Source organism: Cinclus cinclus, chromosome 27, assembly GCF_963662255.1.
Source record: "Cinclus cinclus chromosome 27, bCinCin1.1, whole genome shotgun sequence".
Lineage (NCBI taxonomy): Eukaryota > Metazoa > Chordata > Aves > Passeriformes > Cinclidae > Cinclus > Cinclus cinclus.
In genome coordinates, this window is record NC_085072.1 from 4,890,215 (window position 1) to 4,907,534 (window position 17,320).

Consider the following 17,320-nt stretch of genomic DNA (forward strand, 5'->3'; position numbering starts at 1 on the left):
CAAAGTCACTTCTGGTACTTCAGACACATTAATATGCATTGTCAAGGATTTTTGTTCTTAATGGCATGCAGAGCTCTGCATCAATGCTTCAGGTGTGAATTTAAAAACACTTCAGCAGCTGATTGAATCAAAACCACTCAACTACATCACTCTGAACTTCACTACTCCTCACTATTCTCAATAAACCTCTGCATGTTCTTTTCAGCTGAATGCCACCGAAAAGTGCGAAAGGAAACATTTTGCTTCCCAGAACTAAACTGCAAGACAAACATTAGATTTCATTTCCACCCCTAATGTTTGAATTTCCTTACGTTCAGCAAAACTGTCACAGCACAGTAATGCAACATGGAATAGAAGCATATAAATGTGTGTAGCTGTGACCTACAGGGGGACAGAGAAACACATTTACAGCTGGAGGTACCATCTACTGGAATGAAAGTCTGGCACAATGGCACAAATGAAGCGTGTACACAGGATATACTTGTCTTTGAAGGTGAGGTTGCATCATGGAGTATTGAGGTCCATTGTGGCGTGGGATTCCTGGTATACGAGCAGCATTCTGAGCCATTCTCATCTGATGTGCTTGGAAAGCCCCACAGTTCATGTTACCCCTCTGCATGGTCTGCATGCTGATCAACCTGGGAGGCTGCAAGGGTTTGGGTTTTTTAAAATTTGTGCTTTTAACATGGAGAAAAGAAGCCCATCTCTTTCCACAGCAGTAGTAACATAACATCAAGCAAAGCTGTCACATTAAAGTCTCTCAAATCTCAAAAATTTTAGTTTATAAATTGCTTTTTAAGTTTAGATTTGACAGGGCAATTTTAATTCTGTGTTGTGAAAGAAGGCCACATAAGGGACTCACCTGCTGCTGCATGACTTGGGGGCTGCTCTGCCTGGGCACGGATGAAGATGGCTGGGCCATCCTCATCTGCTGCAGCTGCTGGTGTTTTTGGGCATACACTTGCTGCTGCATATGCTGCAGTCGAAGCTGGGCCAGGTTGATTTGTCCTGGAGCTTTGTTGACGTGGTTTGTTCCTGGAGGAGTTTGCCCAACCACTACATTGGGAGTGTAACTAGGGGTTGGCTTATTTTCAATGACCAGGTTACCTAAAAAACCCAAAAGAAACAATCAACAGATCTCATTATCCTCCAAAGGCTGGCATATGTGGAATATTCAGACATTTTTAATGCAGTTTTCTCAGAGCAATTTAAGCTTGAAATTTCCTCTTTATGTCTTCAATAACCATACATGATAAAAGTAAAAAGAGAACTCGGACTACAGGAACTAACTGCAAAATTCAAAACATGATCTGTGAGGGAAGAGTGAATGAACTGGAACTGCACAGCCTGAAAGCCACAACAGAGAGAAACAACTCTGTGCTCACAAGAAGTGGACAAGACGAGAAATAAAGCAGAAAACAACATGTTGAGCATAATGTTTCTATGTCTAAAGAAGCAAAGGCTGAGAAAAGATATTTGAGTGTCACTGAGCGACCTCAAACAGGTTCTACAAACACAACACAAACACTGCTACAAACAAGTCCTGTCTTGCTCCTATGTCATGGACCATGTTGCCTCTCTAGGTAACTCCTGTCCTGTTCTGATATGGAAAAGGCAAAATGTTGATTTTTGACTGTGAATGTGTACCCTGTGCAATCTGCATGTCCCTTTTTATTAAGGTTGACAGTTTCCTTTCTGTTTCTTTCTGCCCCAGAGAACAAACATCCTTGACTGGAGACAGGAACACCCCAATCTGGATGGTGGACTCAGAGCAAGAAGTGAGTACACACAAAAGCTGTTTTTATCAGATTTTCCATGAGATTTTTATCCAACAGAGAAGTTCACAAGCAGGTGCTAACAGGTACCTCTGTCTCATGTGCTCTGCCCTCTTCTCTCATTCAAAACCTGCACTTTGCAAACTCCAAGTAATTATATTTAATATACTGGAAATGGCATAGGTCCAGTGTCCAATCCAGAGAAGCTGTGGGTGCCCCAGCCCTGGAAGTGTCCAAGGCCAGGCTGGACAGGGCTTGGAACAATCTGGGATAGTGGAAGGTGTCCCTGCCCATGGCAGGGGGTGAGAGGAGATGACTTTTGAGATTCCTTTCAGTCCAAACCTCTCTGTGATTCTGTGATTTTTGAGAGCCATTCCCACTGGAAAGCAACATCCATTTAGAGAAAGCTTTGCTAACAGAACAGAGCAGTTAAGAGGATAATCAGGACTGGATGGGTTATGGCAAGAGAATTTTTGTCTCCTGCATTAAGAGATGTATTGTACTGCACTCATTCCTGTTGGATGAACACCTCCAGCTCAGAGTTTTTCCAGTATCACAGAATAAACAAACAGTTTTCTCACCCAAATTGACAACATTCTTGGCCCAGAAGGTGGGGTCACAGTGGAAGCGGATGGCTCCGTTGGCAGCTGGGACGGGATCGCACCGCGCCTTCAGAATGTGCCGCAGCTGGAACGTGATCTGAGACAGAACAAAAACTCTGCTGCTGACAAAGAAATCAACACAGACAAATGACAAGTGTGTGTTTGCCCAGAGTTTAGGCCGTGGAACACCAACAAGGACTGGCAGCAGCAGGTTTGATTCATAGCCTGGAAAATTCTCAACTCATCAGGAAAATCCCACATTGTACAACTTCTTTACCCTGAGGACTGCAGAGCAGCACTGTTACACCACAACATCACTGCAGTGAAACACTGGGGTGCCTTCACAGAGCTGACCCCATTCCTTCTACAATAACACTCCTCAACCCTTATGGTAAAGAGTGAATTGTTGCACAATTGCTTGGCTCTGTTGCAAGATCTCGAGTTGAAGGTACAGAGCCATGAACGGCCATGATGGACCCACAGGCATACTGGGTGTATCCTTTGCATTACCAATATTTGACCTCATTTGTGTCATAATCTCACTCTGGATATATTAGATTCCCCTGCCCCTCTGTGTTTGTGGCTCAGGACACATTCCCAGACTGGGGAAATTGGTGAGCACAGCCCTGGGCCTACAGGTGAACAACATGCACGTGCAGAACTGGGAGTGTTCCTGCCAATAAAAGTGGATTACTCTTTTGGTTACCAACATCTGACTTTGTGTCTTATCTCACTCTGGGTACACTGGAACTTTTCCCCTCTCTGGACACAGGGATTGGGACAGAACTGTGCAGCCACACGAGGAGTGGCTGAGGGTTACTTTGTTCTGCTGGAGAAGAGGGGCCTGAGGTCAGACCTCACTGAGGGCTGCAGCTTCTTCCTCAGGAGCAGCAGAGGGACAGCTCTGATCTCTGTGACAGTGACAGGACCCAGGGAAGGGCTGGAGCTGGGCCAGGGGAGTTTAGGTTGGATTTTGGGAAAGGTTCTTCCCCCACCCAGAGGGTGCTGGGCACTGCTCAGGCTCCCCAGGGAATGGGCACAGCCCCGAGGCTGCCAGAGCTCCAGGAGAGTTTGGACAAGGCTCTCAGGGGTGCACAGGGTGGGGTTTGGGGTGTCTGTGCAGGGCAGGGGCTGCACTGCGTGGTCCCCGTGGGCGAGTCCCTTCCAGGTGAGGACATTCCCTGACTGCCAGCCCCAGGGTGCCCCTCACCAGGCGCTTGCTGTAGAGCAGGGCAGTGCTGCTGCCGCTCGCGATGGCCCAGTTAGTGAAGTTCATCACGTGCTTCACTTGTCGTGACAGACCAGTGATGTCATTCTGCTGCTGTAACAACTTCATCTGCCTCTCCTTCGTTACATTCTGCAAAGAAACAGAAACTTTACTACAATGGGCTTTCAAATGGAGGAGGAAAATGCAAACTGCTGTCTGATTTTGGATCAAAAGGAAAACGTCCCAAGAAAATTTTAACAAATGCTATATAAACAAGAAAAGCCAAAATTAATGTAATTTTAAATTATTTCTTTTACTTATGATCAAGTTACTCCCTTCTTCTAGGAAGATTCGATTTCCTTGCCAAATAACTGTTCCTTAACCAGGAAAAATCTATTGTGATTCATCTGATCTTAAATTTTTTATGTCATGGCAGGCTGGCCACAGGCACTGAACCAACTTCTTACAAGGGATTTCCTCTCTTCAGAGAAAACAGATAATAACAAGTTAAATTTTCATGGACTTTGATTAAATTCAGAATGCAATTATTCAGAATGTGCCACCTGGAAAGGATGCTTGAACTCATGGTCTCCTTTATCATGCTGTATTATACAACCTTAAATACCAGCATTGCCTCTTCATGTACAAACACATGAGACTGCTCTGTCTGTTCTTACATGAACCTTAAAAAGCTATTTGAGGAAATTATTAAAATTATACACACCTTAGAATTATGTTATAATACAGAAACATGACAAACAGAACATGAAAAGGAAATTTTCAGACACTCCTTTACAATGACCCAATTGTGAATAGGAGGCATAGACACAGAACTGAAGGAGAAACAAGAGATTTAAGTCCAGCACAACACTCAGAGGAGTTGCAGCACTACACCTGCAGTCACACCACACAAACCATTTTCAAATTTGAGTCCTCAACAGGGGACTGGAAACTCAACACCATCATGGCTTTTTATTTCAAGTGTACCTCAAGATGCTGTAGGAGAGATTTTCCCTTTTTATTGATTTCATTGATGAGGGTGAATATAGCCACTTTGATTTCCTGTTCTACTCGTTTGTTGGTTTCATTTACCTCTTTTATCCTAAAAACAAACAAAAAAAGCAATGAATTATCAGTCATGTTATACTTCACTGCAAAAAAAATTCACAGCTTGTTTTACTTCAAAAAATAAAAGTCCTTGTAGTTGACATACTTTATATATAGAGAAATAACCAGCCACAATCACATGTTTGTATGTACATTTATACCCAAATTGTGTCACTTAGTATGAAAAATTTATATCTGATGCTTTAAACTTTTAAGGCAATTTATATTAACCAGAAATCAACCCTGAATTTCAAACTAATTTATCCCTTGTAACAAAAAAGTTCCTATAAACCTGTAATTAATACACAATAAAGACATAAGTATTTCACTAATGATGTGTCTAATATTAGTCTAGATTATTCTCTTGTGCTCTACTACTGCTGGGTGACAGATTTTTATACCCTCTTCATCACTGCCATTCTTCCTCAATTTTAATGCATTTGCAGCCTCTTCAGGCTCAAGCAAACCATCTTGAGCTGTCCACAGAATTTGAAATACAGCATTTCTTAAACTCATGGAAATTCTGGATTTATTAGATCCTATACTGCCTTAATCTAACAAGATCACATTACAGCAGAATTCTTTGCCATGAGCCAGTGTGAAAATTTAAGTTGTCCTTTTTTAAAGAGCTTTTTGCTGCCAGATAAAGGATGTGATGTCACTCAGCCACAGGACCAACACTCACTGCCTGATGATGAACAGTGCTGGGGTCAAAGCCCTTCAGGGCACCTGGGACACACGTGGCTTTTCATGTCAGCACAACCAGGTCTTCTACTCCCAAAAACACCCAACCAACCTTTCATTAAGTCCATGGCATCCACCCTTGGCTTTGGCACCCAACAATTATTCCAGCAGAGCTGTTCCTACAACACTTTTGTGCTCCACCATCACAGATGATGGTGGTTCCACCATCTGCCAGCACTGACAAGATTGAAATACTGAATATATTGAATATATTGAAATATTGAATACATCCCCACTCCCTGAAGTTTTTAGGATGATGGATTTTGTGTCCTACACACCAGCAAAGCAGTGGAATGAACTGTCTCACCTGCACCAGCCATTTGGCTCAGCAGAACATTGAAATATTGACACAACTCAATCCCACACTGCAGAAATTCACTGAATTCACTGAAACCAGAAACTCTTGGGCAAAAAACTCCCACCATTACCATGAGCTACTCATACATGCATCACCCATTGCTGGCCTGGAATTCCTATCAGAGAATGTTTTGTGACATTTCCTGAGCTCTCAGTTTAATTACTGCCTATGACTGTGCTTCTTCTCTTCAAGTGTGTAAAACTTCTATTCTTCACAATGGTGTTGTGTTTTAGGACCTTTCAAAGACTTCCATGGAAAATCAGCACATAAAAATACCAATTTTCATTGCTTCCCTCTTCACACAGTTGCTTCTGTCATGCTCTATGTTCTCCCTCCCTTACACTGGGTTTTTTTTGTTGTTTGGGTTTTTTTGTTGTTGTTTTGTTTTTGGTGGTTTTTGTTTGTTTTGGTGGGGTTTTTTTTGTTTTTTGTTTTTTTTTTTTATGTAGATGGCACCACAAGGAGTTAAAAATTTGCATCAGAACTTCTCTTTCTATCTTCAGTGCACATCCTCCTCCTGCCCTGGTACTTTCCACCCCCAGCTGATGTGTCATTTTGCAAATGACCTAAAAGCTGCAGAAGGCTCACAAAACCACTGAGAATCAGGGTGGAATTCCCTGGGCTGCAGCACAACCACGTCACCCAAGTGGGTGCAAAGCCAGCAGAGATCACGTGCTCCCCCTGCCTCCATATTCAGTATTTAATGTGACACTGAATTGCAGGTAACCCTGGAAATCTTAAGTAAAGCTACCTAAAAAAAAAACCCAATCAAAACCCCGCAATCAACCACAATTTCCTATTCAAATTCACACCAAGTTTTTGTTATACAGTTATAAGATGCCTTCCTATGAAACAAAAATATTTTAGCATTTCAACCCTCCTGTCGCTTAGAGCTAACTTAGAAGAAATTATAGGATGGGTTTTCTTGTCTTTTTTATTCCTTTTTTTCCTCCCTCATCCCCCAAGTGTAATAAATGTGTCACACCTTTGGTTCTATTCAAAGCTGTCACAAAAGACATAACCTTGAACATTTATTTCTTGTAAGAACTTTCCAAGAGATGCAGAGTCTTGTAGGGGCAAATAAACATCATGAAAAGTAATTAAGATATAGAATTAACTCCAGTGTATTATTCTAGTCCCACCATTCATCTTACTGTGATTCATTAAAAAGGCAATGTATTAGCTGATAATTTTGGGGAACTCACCTATTTTGAACTTGAGCAGCTGCAAAATTTACATAATTCTTCTTCTCAAGAAGTTTGGCCAACAGGTTCTCAATTGCACCCTTCTGGTTCTGAAAAGCCTCTTCCAGGAACTGGTACCTTTTCAAGAGAAGACACTGCTTACCAAGGGGCAGTGGGCTGGAACTCAGAGTCCCCAGTTCAGGTGCAATGCCATGAAATTTTGAAAAAGTATTACAAAATACAGAGAAAAATAAGACTCTGCATACTCTGACCAGTGTGCAAAACGTTTAAGGGTTGATAAAGTCTTTTGCTGCTGGCCAGGAGACTGAACCTCTGTGGGAAATTATCAACCCCAACCACAAAGGGATGCACTGCTTTGTTTCCCAGGAGAACAGGCTATGGAACAGGAACCTCAGAGTTTGATGAGGAAAATGCATCAATAGCTTAAACACACATTAAAGGATTAAAAAAAAAACCAAAAAAAACCAAAAAACACCAAACCTTAAACTATCCCAAATTCCCCAGTTTTTCAGCTGAGATGATACTGCTCATACTTGACTGCATTAGTTTAATCTGAAGAAAATGTCTCTATTAAAAAACTTGAAGGTTTTTCCACCTCTGCTACTTCCAAGTGAAGAACATTCCCTTCCAAGCTCTTCAACTCAACAGCTGCTATTAATGGTACTTCCCATTTCTTCATCTGAAAAGAGGGTAAGTACCAACAACTGAGGGAAAATAACAGGATTTCCCTGATTTTCCTGCTACCTTCTCCTAAAATATTTGAATTAAGAATGCCACAGAAGCAAAACACCTCTGCAGAAAACGGCAAAGGAGAACTAAAGCAGCTCCATGAATTTCCATCTTTTCTGCTCAAAATCCAGGATTCCTAATGGTCACTTGCTAAGTCTTGTCTTTGCAATAAATAAACTTCATGCTTCTGAAATGTGATTTGTTAACAATAGGGAAAACTTAAGGTTCCAGGACACCTTGGCAATGTTTTCCCAATATTCAAATTGGCAGAAAATTCCTGCAATTAATGAAGCATTCTATAAGGTGCATTAGAAACAACTTACATCATCTCCCAAAGAAAATGAAAAAGAAAGTAGTGCTGCCTTCTGTCACAATCTAGAACATTACAATCCCACAGGAAAAGACTGTCTGGATTGTCATCAAGCTCACAGCAAGACAGCTCTTAATTAAAATTACTCACAACCATGATAACAGGGATTCAGATAAAGAACATCATTCACAACAAAAACAACTCTGCTCCTGTTAATTCAGTTTGTACCAGCAACAGACAAGTCTGAACTCCAAGAGCTCAGATTCTTCAATCTTAGTCTTGGTATTTTGCTTTTTCTAAGAACAGTCTAAAGGCCTTGCAGACAGACAGCAGCACAAGATTTTTAGATAGTATAATACAAAAAAGTAGCATTTCTAAAGCCCAAAGACAGCAAAATTTGAAATGTTTGGGAGCTGCTGATTTTCTGAAATTATCTTCATTAAGTTCAAAATTACACTTCCACTTGAAGGATAAATGAAAAATCTACATTCAGCTTGTACTGCTAAAATGTTGTTGTAGCTCTTGCTACAACCAAAACACTTCTCATTTTTCAGTATTGTACTTCCAGCTCTCCAAGTGTGAGGACTAGAAACTACCCAAATTAGAGGAATCACACAGCATCAGGCTGCTAAAAGAACTGTCAGCTTTCTACAGAATCCCCAAAGTCCCTGGCCATGACAGGGGTGGAACTGGATGATCTTTAAGGTCCCTTCCAACCCCAAACCATTCTGGAATTCCAGGATTGAAACTCTGAACCATGGAGCTACTGAAATGGTGATTCACCCTCCTTTGGTGTAAACTATTAAGATTTCAGGTAAGAAGAAAACAGGGGATTAAAATCAATTATTTTTTCACTTGGAACAATTCTCCACAAAATCTCAGCTGTACTTCAGGCAGACAAAGCAGTGCCTTAATCATCTGTAATTCACACCTGCACACAGAACCATATGGAAAGAATATTCTGCAAAAAAAAAAGCATGTTATTAACAATGAATTCTCCTTCTGGAAGAGCACAGGAAAGCAGAACAAGATCAATCTGTTAATCCATTAGCAACATGCACAAAACAGATGCAAAGAAACCAACTAGACCAAGTTAGTGAATATATCCCAGGAGAGCACCCTTTGTGACAAGGGAGTCACCCAGAATATTTATGACCAAGTCTATGAAAGAACAGAGCAGGAATATTTGAGGGTGTTAATATTTTAATACTTTCCAAAGTAAAAGTTCTCCACAGGCTGCTGTAGCAGTCTGAGAATAATCCCTATTCTGAGAAAAACAACACTAAATTCAGTATTACTCCTTTACAGAGAAGAGTTAAGGAAAAGCAGTGATGCAGTGGTTGATAAATATGTATTATCCCCAGATTCTCTATTTTGACACTGAAAAATATTTGTTCAGACATTCAAACTACATAACAGAGCTGCTAAAGAGCAGGAAGTGTGTCTTAAGGGGGTTCCAACTCTTTTTCTAGCAGAGGCAAACCCAGCATTTCTTTTTTACCTGGAATGAGGCAACTTTTAACCAACTAAACCCAAACCATTTTTCCCCTCTGTACTAGAAGAACTTATTAATGTAAGAGGCAAAATTTAGACTTTCCTTTAGAAAATTCCCCTAAACACTGTTGCACAATCAAACATGCCCTTTCAGAAAATAACCTCACCCATGACTCACTCTATCACTCTTGCTTCTTTTACAGCACCAGGTGTTCAGGGCTGCAGGAATTTCCACTCAAGTCCTGAACACAGTGACAACCCTGGGAACTGCCAGGCAAATTAACACCTGAATCACACCAAACCTCCTCAGCCCATCCTGGTTTGAATCTGATCTCAAGACACTATGGACAAAGCTCAACCAACTGACCAAGTTTCCATCAGTCCACAGAGATTCTCCTTTGGTTTCAGTCCACCAAGGAGCAAATGCAGCAGAATTTCTAACACAACCAGTTCACATCAATGCCACTTGATCCTCTGAGACAGCACACCACAGGAGTTAAGACATGGGAATATTTGTACCTGTGTTCTTTGTGTTCCAGTAACTGACAATCTCTGCATGTCAGCCTGTCACAGGTTTCACAGAAAAGTTTTAACTGCTCTTGTTTGTGGACAGGGCAGAAAACAGGACGTTGACCAGATGCTCCCACGGCCTCTGTTTTTAAAAAATAAACCATTTGTGCATTTTATTTAGACAATTTGAAGAGCAAAACAACTAACTTCCAGTAACAACCAAGAACTTGCAAAGGCACCTCCAGATCTGTTCTCCCACTGAAGTTACTGTGAGTACATCAGGGCAGGGGTTGGACATGATGACCTCAGAGGTCTTTCCCAACCTTCATGACTCTGTGATTTACAGTGCCAGAGGTTAATAGCTGGTTTTACTTTATTCATTCAAGGAGAAGGAGGAATTCCTCTTTTCTCATGAGCACCCAAAAGGCCCTGTAAGACTGCACACAAACACCAGCATTGTGTGCATGTGTTTATAAAGATTTAATTCCATACAAGCTCACCTCTGACACACTGAAGGATTGGTCAAACCTCTCAAACCTTTTTACTTTTTTACCCCATGGGTTTTCCAGGTTATCCCTTCAATCACACACTTGACTTAGTCAAACACAACTGAATTGGGAACTGCAAAGCAAATGTTGCCTGTGTTAAGAGTTACTTAAACCCCCAAATAACAAATAATGGCAAAAAACAGTTCTGGGTTTACTAAAAAAAAAAAGTGCTGCAAAGTGTTCTGAAGATACGTGGAGCTTAGCAGAGAGGAAAGCAGCCTTGGGAAGGTACAGCAGGTAGGGTTTAAAACAGGAACATTTCCCTCACTCTGCACTGTTTCTGAAGCTGGTTATATCATGCAAGTTATTGTAAAGAGCTGATGAACCTGCAGCTCCCACTCACTGAGAGAAATTTAAAGTCTCCAGGGCACGTCTCTGAGTCTAAGAAGAAAAAAAAAAAATGGCTGGCCCTTCCCCACAATCACAATAAATACAATTTCTGATAGAAAGTTTATTTCATTGGAACAGTCACTTTTCAGCCCCTTCCCAGCAGGTATCAAAGGGAAAGATGAGCTGCAATATCACACTGAGACTCACAATTTAGCATTCCTTGTAAAAACATCAGTAATTCTTTCTTGGTCCCTATAATTTGACTGAATTTAAGGGTTTCTCATCTATGAGGCTTAATAAATTTAATCTTAAATTGATAATATTTCTTATGAAAAATGTTCATTAAAACATAAAGAGAAGCTTCTCCAAAATAAGATTTGACAGAGCAAATGAAATAAGATCCTTGTCTAAAAGAACTAAGCTCAACAGCAAACTTTTTAACTATTAAACTATTTCCAGAAAGAAAAGCAGTGTTTGTTCCTTTGAAAGGCTACAACAAAACAATTATTAATATCTTAATTAATTTTAAATTAATTTAAATTAAGAGAGCATTGCTCAGATCTCTCTTCCTCAATATGATTATTCTTCAGACACATCCAGATTGAGGAGAACCTACAAGTCTTTAAATCAGAACTTTTAACCCATTTACAAACAGAATTTTTGAAGCTAAAAACCTGGACCTGTTTGGAGAACATTTTCCACATCACCTCAACAGGCTACAAATGATAAAATCCAGATAGCCTGCACCTGTTCTGAGATGATTTTCCACATTACCTCAATAGGCTACAAATGATATATGATCAAACAACAGTTTAAGAATTTACTTCTAATAAGGTTGCACACCTAAACAAACCCTACACACACTTCACATATTAAATTTTGCTCACTGAGAGATTAAACCTAAAAGAGATTCAAATTCTACATTTACTCAGCAATATCAATACAAAGTAACACCATAGATTGAAGGTAACTATAAACATATACACATTTCTACAGGGAGAACTATAATTGCTTCTTAAAACAAAATACAGCAAAATGTGTAATTTAATTTCCTTGAACAATGGATAAAACCATCAATATGCAATTACTCTCCAGATTCCAACCCCTCCATTTAGTTACTTGTTCTGCTAAACAGAGAGATTATTAGGAATGGATCTAAATCCATTTCAAAGGCATTAGACATCAAACTGCACAAAGTATCACTGTTAAAAATTTAGTTCTTCCTCTGTTTTTACAGCTACTAATTTTGCACTGGAATCATTTTACTGTTCCCAAAACCAAGGGGGGAAAACACACCGAGTTGGATGTTACCTCCATCATCTTTTAACATATAAAGAGAAAATGCTCTTGGAACAGGCAGGACAAAGTGATACCAAACACTCACCTGATGACACATCCTCTTTTTTCCTGATCATGTGGTCTTTAGTAAACTTTACTCGCTGGTGAGCTTCTATGCAGGTCTTACACAGCCACTCCCCACACTCCACACAAAACCCCACAGCACTGGCATTGTCCTCACAGCTGGTGCACACCTGCAGATGAAAAAGAACCAGAATTGTCCTGGGGAGCACTGACAGCCCCAGAGAGCAGAACAGGGTTGGGGGAAAGGAACCAGAATTGTCCTGGGGAGCACTGACAGCCCCAGAGAGCAGAACAGGGTTGGGGGAAAGGAAGCAGAATTGTCCTGGGGAGCACTGACAGCCCCAGAGAGCAGTACAGGGTTGGGAGAAAGGAACCAGAATTGTCCTGGGGAGCACTGACAGGACCAGAGAGCAGAACAGGGTTGGGAGAAAAGGAACCAGAATTAATCTGGGGAGCACTGACATGACCAGAGAGCAGAACAGGGTTGGGAGAAAGGAACCAGAATTGTCCTGGGGAGCACTGACAGCCCCAGAGAGCAGAACAGGGTTGGGGGAAAAGGAACCAGAATTGTCCTGGGGAGCACTGACAGCCCCAGAGAGCAGTACAGGGTTGGGAGAAAGGAACCAGAATTGTCCTGGGGAGCACTGACAGCCCCAGAGAGCAGAACAGGGTTGGGGAAAAGGCACCAGAACTGTCCTGGGGAGCACTGACAGGACCAGAGAGCAGAACAGGGTTGGGAGAAAGGAACCAGAATTAATCTGGGGAGCACTGACAGGACCAGAGAGCAGAACAGGGTTGGGGGAAAGGAACCAGAATTGTCCTGGGGAGCACTGACAGCCCCAGAGAGCAGAACAGGGTTGGGAGAAAGGAACCAGAACTGTCCTGGGGAGCACTGACAGCCCCAGAGAGCAGAACAGGGTTGGGGGAAAGGAACCAGAATTAATCTGGGGAGCACTGACATGACCAGAGAGCAGAACAGGGTTGGGGGAAAGGAACCAGAATTGTCCTGGGGAGCACTGACAGCCCCAGAGAGCAGAACAGGGTTGGGGGAAAAGGAAGCAGAATTGTTCTGGGGAGCACTGACAGCCCCAGAGAGCAGAACAGGGTTGGGGGAAAAGAACCAGAATTAATCTGGGGAGCACTGACAGGACCAGAGAGCAGAACAGGGTTGGGGGAAAGGAACCAGAATTAATCTGGGGAGCACTGACAGGATCAGAGAGTAGAGAGGAGTGGGGAAAAAGGCACCAGAATTGTCCTGGGGAGCACTGAGAGCCCCAGAACCCAGTGGCTGGGGCAGGCAGGATGGTCCCTACCTGCTCTGACTTCTCGTCGGAGCTGCTGGGGCTTTCTGAGGTGTCCTTCACAAAGTAATTGTCCACCAGGTCGATCTGCCGGCACTCCTGGCGGCAGATGGGGCACCGGATCACCCCCACTGCAAAACACAACATCCCACAGGCTTTTAGGGCAACAAAACTCACAGACCAACGTGCCCAGAAGCACAAAACACAAAGCACACTCCTCGTTTCACCTGGGTGAAGGATTCCACGTTGGCCTTGTCATTAAAATCCAGCCATGACAGGTGTAGAACAGGTTTCCCCCCCAAAACACACTCCCTCAATCCCAAAAAACTTCCACAGTAATAATTTCTACATCATACTCAGTTTCTCCTACCTTTTTCTTCCCAAAAACTCCTGTATTTTTAGCAAAGTAATTTGTTGTCCCCAAGCAAATATTTAATTCTCCCCTGTTCATTTTAGATTATGAAACTCAAGACACTTGGTGGTTTTAATTATTTTTTTAGAACAGTCTGTGGTCCAGCCTGTCTCAGGACAAGCATTAAGAGGGCCAGATAGCTGGGGTGATTTTAGTGATGCTCCTGAAAATCCCATGGCAGTAGCATGTCCCAGTGTTCTCCCAAATAGCCCAGGAAGATTTCTAATAACAATTTCCATGAAATCAGGGAGGCAGATGAAGCAGTAAAATAGCAGCATCCTGCTTTGATACCCTTTGTAATCACTAAATTAGCAAAGAAGTTACTACATGAAAAAACCTGACATTTAAAGATGTCTACGAATAACCCCCATAAAGGTTTGAAAACTATTTATAACTTAGGTAGTGGCTCACACTTCACAGAAGCATCATTTCATCTTAAATCAAATTCCTATACAATTTATTGAGAATATAATCTTCAAGAAGCTTTCCAAGCCATTGGGTATTTTTATACAATAAAACAACTTTGAGAAGTGTAATTAAATGATGCTCAGCTTCTTTGTGGATATTTAATTAGGCTGCAGGACTTATTTCAGGGAGATTAATTACATTAGTAGTGGAGTAGTATTAATTTTTTCAAGTGCTAAAATTAATGATGGCTTCAGAACACAGCAGAGCAATAATAATCCAACTAAAAATCCCCTGTCTCACCAAACCAAACACATCTCAAGAGCAGGATATGAAAAATAACCAGTACTGAAGCAGCTACACATACAAGAGCTTTCACACCCAGTGAAACCTTCCCAATATGCAGAACTTTGAGGTTTTCTTACAACTGAGAGACAAAATTCTTTAGGGAATACCAGCTAAAAGCCATCCAGCAGCTGATCTGTATATACTTACAGAACAAAAATTTCAGATATTTACCATTAAAACTACTCCATCCAAACCAAACCAAACCCAAACTCAATTTTCAGTGCTGCCCTGGGTCAAACACACAAAATATTTCAGGAAAACAACAAAACAGAAGAAGCTTAAGATCTGTAATATCTGACAGCAAGTCAAATTCTACAGCTGAAAACCCCTTCCTGTAAGGCAACTTTTGTGTTGGTTTTAAAGTAGCCAAATCAATGAAAGCTTAAAAAAAAAAATCAAGCCTTTTGATCCAAGTGAGAGCCCACAGGCTGCATTCTGGCCAGGGGTAATTCCACCTTGTTCTCACAGTCCAACACCCAATTTTTGCACCTCCACATCCAAATAAAACCTGCACACAAAGTGCCCCCAGTGTTCTGCACACACTTCAAGAGATCACAACCCAAAGACAAGGCTTTGCAATCCTCATTTAGCACATTACACTCACTTTTCACATCTCAACACCCTTTAATTCCAACAATATATGAGCTACTAAACATCTTGTATCCTCATCTTTTAATCTAATAAAAAACCAAATTACTGCAGCACCATTTGTACTAGAAAGGAAATGTACTGAAAAGATACAGATGTGGCTAATTTTGTGAGGCAGGAGGGAAAAGTAGAGAAAAATCACACTGAAATAGCATTTATATAGAAGAAAGAAATTCTTAGCTGTAAAAACTTGAGATAATTTGTGAGCTAACATAGTTTATTGCAAAAATTTAGTGAGAATGTATTTTAGGACAAACTGAGATTCAAATGTTTACATAACCTCTGAGAAAAACAAGTTTTCACTGTCAGTTTCAATTTAAAAAAAAACTTCTATAAGAAAATAAAAGTAAATATGAAAGTATCATCCTATTTATACTCCAGCAGAACTCACTACATTGTTTTTCTGCATCAAACAAATCAAACACATTAGTCCTGGTACAAGCATTCCCACTGTAACGCTGCTTTCCAAAAGCATTAGCACATAGTACAAACTACTGTTTAAAGATAAATATTATTTTTCAAATCACAGCTAAATTGGAATGAGACACATTCACACAAATTATGAAGATCAGGCTGGTTTATGATCTCTCTCAATCCTGTTTATTACCATCAAGATTTCCTATGTCCTCAGAGATGGCTTCATCATATTTTTGAGCTGTAAATCGTTGCTCCAGAGGTCAGGAGCAGCACTGAAGCAAAGAGCTGAGAAAAGAGAAGTTTCTTTCAGGAAGTTCTGACCACACCACGTGAAACCCTGCACTGAGGGTCTGAAACACTTTGTGCAGCAGTTCCTTTGTGTCTTACAGAACACTGTCACCAAAATCCTGCCCTCAGCATTAACTGCAGCAACACAGTTATGCTTCAGGTCCTGCAAAAAAAGAACAATTCAGCACCCTACAAACTTCACCAACCACGCACAGGTGCCTCTGTGGTATCAGCAGTTCCATGAAGAAATTCAGGGAGAATCATCCTTTGGACCTAAAAGGCCACAGGAGATTATGAACTGTTTCACAAGAGCTGCAGATAACAGGAGTGGGCTTTCAAGCTTCTTTAGCTGTACTTTAGAGGACCCACACTGCCCATTCTTCCACCTGTTTCTACCACACACCTCAAGTGTGTAAGACCTGTAACAACCTGAGCACAAATACTCATCACCCCTCTTCCACAGCACCCTGGAGACACAGCTCCCTGCACCACACCTCCCCTTCCCTTGTGTCCTACTCCCAATTAATGAGGCAGCTGACACCAGATTCTGCTTTTTGTCCCACACTTCTGCAGAACAGCAAAAATACTTCCAATCATACACATTCCCTGTCCCCCACCTGCTGCTACACACAACACTCAGCCCAAATGGAGTTTTGTTTTTCCTTTCTCACCCTAAGCCTAAGGCTGACTGAAGGGAGAAGCAGGAGTAGTTTCCTATCAGGAAATTTGGATTGTGAGTCAGGAAAAGCCTTCCTGGCACTGCCAACCCTGCTGCAATCCAAGGGAGATGGGTTTCATCTTCTCACCTGAGCCATTCCTCCCTGCCAGAGTTTCCCAGCCTGGGAACTGGGGAGGACAGAAGTTCCCAGATTCCTTGTGCCACATTCCAATGGAGTCTCCTGACCCCACAGAGCCTTTCAGGAGCTGAGGATCAACACAAAACACTGACAGAAACATGGCAATGTGGTCAGGGATGGATGTGCAGGAACTACAAGAAGCTGCTCCTGGGAGCAGCTCTCCCCAGCACATTGATGGAAGCTGGGACAGAGCCCACACTGATGTAAATGGGAATTCTGGCACATCCCAAGAATGATCCCTGTCCTGGGAAGGGCTGCTCCTGCCCCAGTGGAAGTCACAGCAAGGCAGGAGGTGATGGTGAAACCGAGGACACAAGAACCTTCCTGGAGGCTCCAGCTAAGCTGAGCCAGGACCTGACCTTC

At 41.8% G+C, this 17,320-nt stretch overlaps 1 protein-coding gene across 1 annotated transcript in view; it reads right to left on the reverse strand.

Moving 5' to 3' along the window:
• TRIM33 (tripartite motif containing 33) overlaps positions 1-17,320 on the reverse strand; it is a 37,020-nt gene that overhangs the window by 12,323 nt on the left and 7,377 nt on the right. Inside the window, exons 2-10 of the mRNA XM_062509797.1 lie at positions 13,595-13,713; positions 12,304-12,451; positions 10,051-10,183; positions 6,999-7,115; positions 4,572-4,686; positions 3,588-3,734; positions 2,357-2,474; positions 863-1,107; positions 482-646 (exon numbers count right to left, since the gene is read on the reverse strand). Coding sequence (XP_062365781.1) covers positions 482-646; positions 863-1,107; positions 2,357-2,474; positions 3,588-3,734; positions 4,572-4,686; positions 6,999-7,115; positions 10,051-10,183; positions 12,304-12,451; positions 13,595-13,713 — 1,307 coding nt within the window. The remainder of the gene's footprint in view (positions 1-481; positions 647-862; positions 1,108-2,356; positions 2,475-3,587; positions 3,735-4,571; positions 4,687-6,998; positions 7,116-10,050; positions 10,184-12,303; positions 12,452-13,594; positions 13,714-17,320) is intronic.